The 12,114-nt window shown below is 34.9% G+C and overlaps 1 protein-coding gene across 2 annotated transcripts in view; it reads left to right on the top strand.

Annotated features, from left to right (window-relative positions):
• Positions 1 to 1,650: 1,650 nt before the first annotated feature.
• The window catches only part of LOC132121944 (myosin-16-like), a 50,290-nt gene continuing 39,826 nt past the window's right edge, over positions 1,651 to 12,114 (top strand). The window contains exons 1-2 of one of the 2 annotated variants that reach the window (XM_059531702.1): positions 1,651 to 1,823; positions 5,803 to 5,952. In XM_059531702.1, the coding sequence (XP_059387685.1) occupies positions 1,752 to 1,823; positions 5,803 to 5,952 (222 nt within the window). In that variant the 5' untranslated portion in view covers positions 1,651 to 1,751. The remainder of the gene's footprint in view (positions 1,824 to 5,802; positions 5,953 to 12,114) is intronic. The other variant, XM_059531703.1, reaches the window with a different exon arrangement.

Below are 12,114 nucleotides of genomic sequence, written 5' to 3' on the forward strand. Positions count from 1 at the left end.
ATTGAGGGGAAAAAAGCAACGTTGCTACCTAGAAATGCTTCCTCAGATATGACAGCAAACGTTTGATGCCAGAAATGTACCTGGTTAAAGTTATAACTGAAGATGAAATGTGTGTGCTTGATGCTTGAAAACAAACCTCATTGGTTCTTTCACATCAAAAGCACTTATGAGTTTATGTTTACCATATTTAATGTGCATGAGATAAAAAGAAAATGCAAAAACAAAAAATTATGATAACTTCAGCTGAAATAAAATTGTAAGCCGTAAAAGTATTTTTTTCTTAAAAAATGTAATCAAGTAAAAGTACAAATAATCAGTTTACATTTTACATGAATAAACAAATACCCCAAGAATAATACTTAAGTACAGTAATCCTATAAAATTACTCATGTATTTTACACCCCTGCAAATAGCAAACATCTCAGAATTATGGCTTTACAAAAACACATTAAAATAAAACAATAAATATGATAATGTTATAAATAAAACAACAAATATGTTACTTTCAAACTGTATTTAACATTTTCACAACTATGTACATACCTACTACCTTTCAAATTGTATGTTTATAAGCATATGCTTCTGGAAATGGATCTTTTCTAACCCTAATCAGGGTTAACATTTTGCATTTAGGCTCATTTTGACTACAAAGTATGTGCTTTCTGCCAATGGAATTGTGCAACTGTAGTTGATTAGTTTATTCTTTATATATATTATTCCTATCAGAGACTTTAGAACTGTGACGGCGGAAGTTTCTAGATGTTTAATGGGCCTATTTTGTGCAAAACAATCCTGCAACCTACATGTCTTGTTATACAATGCACACAAACAGAATTACTTTGTTTTCATTTGTATATAACGCGGTCACTTTTTGATAACTGATGATAATAGAGCTGTGCTCTCATGCAAGCTTTTCATGGCTACTGTAGCAGCATGCGACCAAGTAATCAGCTCCCAGCGCTCTGTGCTGGTGAAAATAGTCCCAATCATATGATAGCCAACTGGCTAAATTGGTCGGGCTGTGTAATTGCGGGTTGTTTTGAACGTGCTGTAAAACGGGGACATTTCTGGGGACAACTCCAGTCGGGGACAGGACACCTAAAACAGGGAGTGTCCCCGGAAAATGGGGATGTCTGGTCACCCTACCACACTATCCTGAAAAAATAAATGGTTTCCATAAAAATATTCAGCAGCACAACCGTTTTCAACATTGATAATAATCAGAAATGTTTATTGAGCAGCAAATCAGCATATTAAGATGACTTCTGAAGGATCATGTGACAAGACTTGTGTAATGATGCTGAAAATTCAGCTTTAATCACAGTCAGGAACAAATTACATTTTAACACATATTCGCACAGAAAACAGTTATTTTCCAATGCAAAATCATTCACTATTTTAACTGTATTTCTGATCAAATAAATGCAGCCTTGGTGTGCAGAAGAGATCTCTTTCAAAAACATCTAAAAGACATAATAAATTAGGAGACATAAATAATGATACCTGTTTAGTAATGCCAGAGAGTGAATCTCTGCTTCAATGTGTGTGTGTGTGTGTGTGTGTGTGTTTGTGTGGAGGTGGGGAGTGTCAGAGGGAGTCTGATGTTTTCTCTTCATGCTGGAGTTCCTCCCCCTGTGAGTGTGAGTGTGAGTGTGTGTGTGTGTGTTTAGGGCGGCTCAGGTAACAGACGCTTCACTTCCTCTGCGTTCGTGGAAGAGACAGCAGGATGAGAGCCTGAGTCTGTGCTGAGGATGGAGAAGAAAGTGTGTGTGATCCAGACTGACTTCCACCAGTACCGGCCCATCATCATCCACAGTCAACACGTAAGACACTGCATTTTCTACTTTTTGGGTGCTTCTGTGGGTCACATGTTCACACACACACACAGACACACACACACACACAGACACACACACACACACACACACACACACACACACACACACACACACACACACACACACACACACCCTGTGTTAGTCAGACACACCCTCACGTTCAGCACTGTTTGCGCTCTGATGAGGGTCTGAGGTTTTAGTTGATGTATGTGTGTGAAGGATCAGTGTTTCTTTGTGAATTTTGGATTGATGGGTGTTAATGTGCAGGTAAACACAGACACACGTGTGTTCCCCAGCAATGTAAACATTTGAACAAAACCACAATCCCATCCCACAATTCAAAGGGTCTTCTGTTGGGCCTCCATAGATTTCAATAATGACAAATGAGAATGATTTCAGACTGATACTGACACTGTTTTTCACATTTCATGTTTAGTTACACACACACACACACACTCACAGACACACACACACACACACACGCACACTCACAGACACACACACACACACACACACACACACAAACACGCACGCACACACACAGACGCACACACACACACACACACACACACACACACACACACACACACACACACACACACACACTCACAGACACACACACACACACACACACACACACACACACACACACACACACAGAGACACACACACAGACACACACACACACACACACACACACACACACACACGCACGCACACTCACAGACACACACACACACACACACACACAAACACACACAAACGCACACGCACGCACACACACAGACACACACACACACGGGCACACACACACACACAGGTACACACACACAGACACACACACACACACACACACACACACACACACACTCACATACACACACACACACTCACACACACACACACACACACACACACACACACACACACACACACACACACACACACACACACACACACAGACACACACACACAAACACACACACTGGGGGGGTAAAGTTTTGAGTAATTCAGAGTTTCAAGATTCATTGATGTTTTGAAAGAAGTCTTCTGCTCACAAATGCTGCATTTAAAAAAAACAAAAACAACTTTTTGTTAAATTAAGTTAATTTATACTTAATTTATTCCTGTGATCAAAGCTGAATTTTCAGCATCATTCCTCCAGTCTACAGTGTCACATGATCCTTCAGAAATCATTCTAACATGCGGATTTGTTGTTTAAGAAACATTTTCAAATAGGTTATTTACAAAGTTATACATTTACCGAAATGATATAAAAATTTTATAAATTAAATATATATGTTTTAAAACATTAATTTTATAATATTGTACAATGATTTTTTTATATTTTATAAAATATAAAAATGTTTATTACATTTAGAAAATCATGTATGTATATGTACATATGCACACATATTATAAAAAAAAAAAAATAAAAACTCTCTTTTTTTTTGTGTGTGTGCCAGTGATTTATTGTCAGAGTTGCGATAGCATCTTTCATTTTGTTTTGGTTTATATCTAGGTCAACTTCTATCCTGCCAACATGTAAGTGGAGTCGATTTACCAGCATCTGCAGCACAAATGCATTAGGAGCAGCTTTGATGTGCATGCAACATATATCATGCCATATGTGTATAAAAAATCAGTTTTTGGATTGCGACATTGTAATCTGCAATATACAATATAACAAGTCTATTTCAACATCAAACATATGGATTTTTGAATATCCATTACTTTTCTGAGCTAAAGCGAACACAAATCTTTTCTGCCATTGCTGCCCTTGAAAGAAATCTAATAAAAAAAAAAAAGGAGAGAGAGAGAAAGAAGATGATGGGTAATTCAGAGCTCTTCAGCAAACGTGTAAGCATTCTAATAGTTTTAGTGGATATATCATGTTACAGGATGAGAATTCAACACCACTGTCCACACCAATTAAGCAAAATATGTCTTTATAATGTTAAGTAAATATGTAACTTATTAAAATGTTCTTTTGGTCAACTTGAACCTTACAGAAACACAAATGTCACATGCATTCTCATATTGTAAGAATTAATCAATGCTTTTGTGAAAGGGTGGAATTGCTACAGCTGTTAAAAAGCTTGTAGACCCATGTGTGTGTGTGTGTGTGTGTGTGTGTGTGTGTGTGTGTGTGTGTGTGTGTGTGTGTGTGTGTGTGTGTGTGTCACCTCTGTAGAGCTGGAATGCAGTGTAGGGGAACAAATTTATTTGGAAAACTGCTGCTCATGATCTGGGCCTTGAACAATTGACTATGAAAGCAGGAATGTGAAAGTCTTTTTTGCCAGAGGGGCTGTATTTAACACAGTATTTAATGCAAATAGAGGCTTATTTCAGTTATTCACAAATAATGCAATTTGTGTGTTTTGACAGTCCGGTCTGACGTATATCTCCCTCTCAAGTTGAAACATGAAAAATTCATCACACAAACAGAGTCATTCATGAGGCCTTAAGGGATTTTACATTGTAGCTTTTTGAAGAGCACTCACACCAATCGTTCTGCTGACGTGCTTGAAAGATTAGGTTTTTAGGTCACAAATTGTAATTGTGCAAGGTTTCTGGTTTGGAGTGCATAGAGTCACTAAATGCACTTTGATCATGTTAAAATGTTCAAATTTCTCTCATTAATAAAATATCTACACACACATCAGATTTTCTCTAGAGATAAGATGGGATTGTTTTTCTTAATGACAGACATTTTCCACAGACATTTTGGCTCGGGCTCCAGCAGAAATTCTTCCCTCTTATTTATATATATATATATAAATACATTTTTTAAAAACAGCTTTTGAGTATGTTTTGGAAAATTAGTTCACATCTGGTTCTCCATCCAGGAAACTTGAAATCTGTGCTTTAGTGGCAAAGCCAGGTTTGCTTTTTGAATCTTGTAGCTAAAATTAAGTTGAGAGGAAAGATAGACATTACAGTAACAGCTCTCATAAGGGCACACTTATGATATTCATCAGACTTTGCAGGCAATAAGCTAATGCTGAGACGAAAAAGGTGTTGCCAAACATCTGCAACTAAACAGATGAATGTTTTAAACTCATTTTAATGAAATGAGCTATTTACAGGTTCTGAGCTTCCTATATTTTTACTTGTATAAAGGAGAAAGAACCTTACTTTTGCAAGTAAGCAATTCTGTTACAAAATGTCCCAACTTCTCCGGAATTGGGGTTATACAGTAGTTTTAAAAGCCCTCATCATTCAAATCACACACAGTTATCGTTTGTCTATAAAATCTATGAGAATATTCATGCAAAAACCTTTAAATTGGCCTTAGAGCAATGCACATCTCATCTTTAGTTTATGAAAACAGACCACCCTGTTGAAAACCCAGCATGTGTTGGTTAGGTATGTTTTGAGGCATGGTTGCTGGTTGTTTAGGACCAGCTCACACCAGCAGTCATGTTTCCAGACATACCTAACCAGCACATGCTGGATGTTTCACCAGTGCATTCCCAATCATCTGTCTGCTTTATAGAGGTGGACACTGACTTGCACCTGCTTCGTGACATTGCATGTATATTTCACCAGTCAGCTGTCATGTGGAAAGATGCCAGTGTGATTCTGAATTCCCAAAAAGAAGTCCCCTGGGTTTCTGCTGTGTCTCTTTGTAATCATGTACATTTTGTGATTCATGATGAATACCATATGATTACTTTAGCAGACAGACTCTCTTCCCTCATATGACTGTTTAATGCAGTCCTATTAATGATTTTTCCGCTTGGCTTTTTATCTGAAACTCAGTACATTGAAGCATAAACCTTGCAGCAGTCTCTCTCTGTATGTGTGTGTGAGTGTGTGTTTGATCCTGGAGAGTTATTGTAGTGGAAACGTATCAGTGGAAGAAGTCGGGCTTGTTTTAAATTGGGCCAAAAGGCCCCAGAAGCAGGAGGGGCTCCAGACGGCAGGCAGACTGAAGAAACGCTCTTTCTGCGCTGCTCAGGTCCATCCACAGGCAGGGATGAGGGATCGAGAGGAGCTGAAGAAAGCCATCGAGCAGACGGATCGCCTGCTGTCCCGTGTCCGGCAGCTGGAGGGGGAAAACTCAGAGCTGTGCAGGGAGAAACATGACGTTTTCCTCCAGATGCGTGCTGTAAGTCTTTCTGCTCGCTGGCATTGATGCTGTTGACTTCATGTGCAGGAAATGTCTCTTTACCTGGAAAGGTTCATTGAATGCGGTGACACATTCAGTGGGGTCCAGATGTCTGAGAGGACTTCTGTTTTGCTTTTTTATGCTTGAATGCACATGCATTTTATTTTAAATAGACTTAAATATTGCTATAAAATAAGCATGGTTAATTATACTAAAAATGATATGATTAGTGTCATATTCATTAGGGTCCAAGTCTGAGACCACTAGTGAAAAGGCTTCTCTTTTGCATTATTCCACTTACATGCACATGCTTTTAAATATATATATTTTTTTAAATTCCAAATTTGTAATATAAATTTTACTTAATTGTTTTTAAATAAATTGTAAAAAATATAATATTTTGATTAATTGTTGAAAATATACATTATAGTACAGATTACATAAAAATTATTTTCTTATTGAAAAATGACGTACATTAGTGAAAATGCTTCAGCATTTTTGTACTTGAATGCACATGCTTTTTATTTAAATTAAATGTTTAAGTAATATTTATTTGAAAAGATACTAAAAATTCTAAAATATTTTAAAATAATATTTTTTTTAATAAAAAAAAATATTATAAAATATATATTATTGTATTAATAATCTCATTAGTGTGAAATATCGTGGGGTCCCAGTGTGGGAGCACTAGTGAAAATGCATTTTTGCTGTAAATAAAATGATCTGATTACTGTAATTTTTCTACCTTAATGCATATGCTTTTTATTTTGAATTCAATTCAAATCAATAATTAATTAATTACATAGATATCTTAAAACATGTTTAAAATATTATTATTTTACAAATATTAATTAAATACAAACATTATTACAAAAATATATCACTAATGAACAGTGTTGGGGGTAATGCATTACAAGTAACGCGAGTTACGTAATCAGATTACTTTTTTCAAGTAACTAGTAAAGTAACGCATTACTTTTTAATTTACAAGAAAATATCTGAGTTACTTTTTCAAAAAAGTAACGCCAGTTACTTTGTATTCCCATTTTTTGACTGACAAGCCTCCTGTTCCCATATTGGGAGAAATCAGAAGTATGGAGGCGTTGTGTGCGCTGTGTGAAGATGATGTTACTGTAGTTCTAGACTAAATGTGAATGTGCATTAATTCATCCCACTCACAAAAAAAACAAAAAACAAAACAGATTTAGTATTCATCAAAATGAATCAAAACAGTGAAATGCAAACTCAGAATATGACGCAAACCTGCAATAACTAAATATATTAAATAACACAAATGTATCTATTCCCATTTTATTAACAGTGTCTTTGCTGCTGACCTTTAATGATCCAGTTCAACCATACTAATAATTAAAAAATGACTTTAGATAAACTAACAATTGTGCTTCATTGTTTTTTTTTTATTGCTGAAGAGTGTTGAACCTTCTTCTGCTGTGTTCTACTGTACAGACGTGAATTTACTTTTCCTTCAGCCTGAGGTTTATTCATTACACTTTTTGGTGTGAAAGGGCTTTTTTACATTTGCTATAAATAGAACTTCTTATTAAACTTCATATTAAAAAAGTAATGTGAAAGTAACGCAAAAGTAATGTAACATTACTTTCCATAAAAAGTAACTAAGTAACGTATTTAGTTACTTTTTTAGGGAGTAACGCAATATTGTAAGGCATTACTTTTAAAAGTAACTTTCCCCAACACTGCTACAATAGTGTGAAAGCACTAGTGAAAATGCTCCTGTTTTGCATTATTTTACTTCAATGCAAATGCTTTTAAATTGTATTATAGTACTAATTAGTAATATAAATATTATTTTAAACTATGTTATAAATTATATTATAAATGATCTTATTAGTGACCTTGAAATGCAGAATGAATCATTTGAAATAATAATAAATTTTTTTTTTTTTTTTTTGTCACGATGCATCTTTTATATTTTCAAAATTCTAAAACACTCTTTTCCATACTTTCAGAGCACTCTCAGAAGTTTGGACTCCGTTGTATATGGTTTTATTCCTGCTGTTTCATATTAAGGTAGTTATTAGGTTACAGTACATAATGATACGATTTCATAGACTGAGTTATTCAGCAAATGTGCAAGATCCGCCTTCCTTCTGTGAACTGATACTCTTTTGGACTGTTTTTATTTGTGGACTGAGCTCTGGCCTAACAATTCACATAGAAATCTGACTCGCTTTTATTTTGATGGAGAGACAGGTTGGTGTAGTTGTCTGTCCTTACAGCCCACCCATCCTAACACAAGCAAGGGAAGCGAGCAGAACTGCAGCATTATTGTGGCCTGCTGGGATGAAATACAGCTCAGTATGAGGCTCTGGGATTGTGGTGATATTGCCAGCGCTTGCATAAATGCCACGGTGCAGCAGGGCCAGGATAGAGGATTATTTGAGCTGATTGCATTAGCAGACACCCCGTCCAAGCCTCAGTTCTCTCATATTCTTCTCTTTGTTTCTGTAAATCATTGTGCTGTAGCTTAGATGAGTGAATACGTTTTTTTAGACAGTTTTAATGCAGTGACCTTTTAAGTTTGTAGCAAATCATGAATATGTTCCAGTAGCAGCTTTACGTTTATAAGCCTAAAGTCAAATTAATAAAGGAATAATTAGTCAATTATATTCTAAATTATTTGCTAACTTGAGAGACATTGTCATCCTTTGCCAAACAGGTGTATTGGCAGTAATTATTTCCTACTGAGAATGAAAGGGTTTGTGTCTTTTGACTTTTTCTCACCTTTATCTGGCAATAGAAATCTGTGATTTATGATTGAAATATCTTTGTGCTGCCAGGTGGGAATACACAATATCAGTTACTGGCTCAGGTTAGACAGGATGATGAAACAGACACAGATAGCTTTCATTTTTTACTGTACTTTTGGATAGGTGTAAGAAAGGATTTGCATTTTGTCTTGTACTGTGTGCAGGAATATCAATTCAGCACAAACTGGACACCACAGAACAAATGCGTGTCTCATGTCAGGTGTTTATGAATCATGCGTTTGACCCAGTGGTTATTCTGGCTGATCGCGTATATTTCCAATGTGCTTGGAAAATGAGTCTTTTTCCCTGATTCCATCCCCTGTCAGAAAATCTCTGTCCCTGCTGTAATTATAGCAGATCTAGGTTTCACACAGCTGTAATTCATCTGTCCTCTGCTGCCAGATCACAGCCACTGATTGCAGGGTATGATACAGTTGATTAATTGGGTCTTATCAGAGAGTATGTTATTTAAAGCCACACTTCACATTTTTTACATCATATTGAGGGCATTAATTTGAGCACTGATTTTTTTTTTACTTTCCGAAAACCTTTAGCACAGTAAGTTTCTTCCGACACTGGAATCTGTTGATATCACGATAACTTCCAAATCGAATGCAGATCAAAAAAAGGCATTTTGTTATTTCCTAACAGCTTCTGACTGTGTTTCTTGTCATACATTTTCAGTTGTAGTCCTATGAATCTAGAATGGCAAATTTAGGAAAAAGTCAGAATTGCAAGATATAAAATCTGAATGGCTAAAGAAAGTCAAAATTGCGAGATGCAAACTTAGAATTCAGAGGAAAAAATGTAATAATTGCGAATTGTAAACTCAGAATTGTCAGAATTTATGAGATGTAAACTCAGAACTGCAAGAAAGAAATCAAAATTGCAAGATTTTACATTAATCAGACGCTTTTATCCAAAGCGACTTACAGTGCATTCAGGCTAACATTTTTTTACCTAACATGTGCTCCCTGGGAATCGAACCCACAACCTTGTGCTGCTAACGCAATGCTCTACCAATTGAGCTACAGTAACTTCCTAATTTATACCGATATATATTGAAAATGTCAGAATTGCGAAATGTAAACTCAGAACTGTGAGAAAAGTTGGAATTGCAAAAAAGAAGGCAAAATTGCAAGATATAAAGAAAATGTCAGTATTGCAAGAAATAAACTCAGAACTGAAACATTTTTTTCAAGAATCGCAAGAAAAATTTCAGTGTGTTATAAAATTGCGAGATATAAAATAAAAGTTTGTGAAAAAGTTAGAATTGCAAGATGTAAAATCCAAGCTGCCAGAGAAAGTCAAAAATGCAAGATGCAAATTTAGAATTCAGAGGAAAAAATGTCATAATTGCAAAATTTAAACACAGAATTGTGAAAAAATTAGAATTGCAAGAAATAAACTCAGAACTGCAAAAATATTAGAATTGCAAGATGAAAAGCCAGAATCGCAAGAAAAATGTCAGAATTGTGAGATGTAAAATAAACATTGGTGAAAAAGTTAGAATCGCAAGATGTAAAATCAGAATTGCAAGTCAAAATTGCGAGGTATAAAGAAAAAGTCTGAATTGCAAGCTTTAAACTCAGAACTGCGAAAATGTTACAATTGCAAGATGAAAAGCCAGAATCGCAAGATCTCAACTCAGAATTTAAATAAAAATGTCAGAATTGTGAAAAAACTGTGAGATGTAAATTAGTAGTTAAAAAAATTTAATTGAGAGAAAAAAAAATCCTAATCGCGAGATGTAAAGAAAACAGCAGAATGTGAAATGTAAACTCAGAACTGCGAAAAAAATGATGTAAACTCAGAATTGCACGAAAGATGTCAAAATGTTGAGATGTAAAGAAAAGCAGAATTGTGAGATGTACATGTAGAATTGTAAAGAAAGTTTGCAAAGAAAGTTTGAATTTGCATGATGTAATCTCAGAACTGTGAATATCACAAGATGCAAACTCAGAATTGCAAGAAAAGTGAACATTGTTTAATGTGAATTAATAGTTAAGAGAACTTAGAAGAAGAAGAAAAAAAAGACAGAATTGTGAATTCAGAGAAAGACGTCAGAGTTATAAGTTGCAATTACCTTTTTATTCTGTGGTGGAAACAAGTTTCAATAGTTTCCAACTTAAAATGTTCTCAGCAAAAAGAAAAAAAAAAAGTGCTGACTGCACGCTGTTTACCATCTAATGGCTGATAATGTGAAATGAAAGCAGAACGCTTGTGCATGTGGAAAAGCTTTGCAGTCTGGACACTGGTGAGGCCTGTCCCTGGAAGAGGAAATACACCCTTCTATGACAGTGCTTTATACAGCAGTAAAATGCCCATTAACAGTCATTAACTCATCACTTCTGGGCCAAGAATTGAATGAAATAATTAAAAGCAGATTCAGATATGGTAAAATCCTAATAGGTCTGCTAGAGCAAGACATAAACATCTATTTACTCATGTTTTATATTGTGCAGTTAAAGGCAAAAATGTTCAAATACTCATAGATTAAAGCTTCTATAGATCAGTGCAATTCATATATCAAATGTTTTCCAGTCTCATTAAACAGCAGTTTGATATCACAGCTGTACTTCTGCTCTAGTGTTTCCTATTTGTTTAGAGTAATTCTTTTGGACCACATTTTATCCACACTTTCTAAATATAGAAGTTTTTCCACACTTAATGATTTATGCTGTTATGCTTCTCTTGCTCCTAGAAACAACATGCCTTTGAAATGCAGAGGACAAAAGGTTGGGTTTCATGTCGTGGATTTAGTTGGCATTTTTATAAATAAAATTAAATTTGAGGTAGATTAGAATCAGTTTTATTACCATTGTACAGACAGAGTACAAGTACAGAGCCCAAAACTATTCAACAGTTTGGTGTCGGTAAAATTTGGTAACGTTTCTCTTCTCTTCTGCTCATCATTTATTTGATAAAATATTGTAAGATATCATTAAAATTTATATTAGCTGTGATCAAAGCTGAATTTTTAGCATCATTAATTCAGTCATTGATTCATATAATGCATCCTGGCTGAATAAAAGGAATAATTGATAATAAAAATGTATAATTTTTAATTTTTTAATAATAAAGAAAATTCCGAAACCAAGTTGTAATAATAAAAATTATTCTAAATAAATCTAATTATTAATATTATTATTAATAATCATAATGAATACAATTATTCATTTCATTTGGGTGTTTTTACTACTCGTTTGAGCTTCTTCTCAGTAGTTGGCACAGTTAAACATGCATAAGAAAATCTATTGATATTCATTCATGTGAAAGTGTTTAAAATGTTGCTATATCGTTGGGGTATAATTTATGGTCATATTTGAAGCAGATTGTGAAGACGTCACTGTCTGTGTCTGTGCATCATCAT

The sequence above is a fragment of the Carassius carassius genome, chromosome 40 (assembly GCF_963082965.1).
Source record: "Carassius carassius chromosome 40, fCarCar2.1, whole genome shotgun sequence".
NCBI lineage: Eukaryota > Metazoa > Chordata > Actinopteri > Cypriniformes > Cyprinidae > Carassius > Carassius carassius.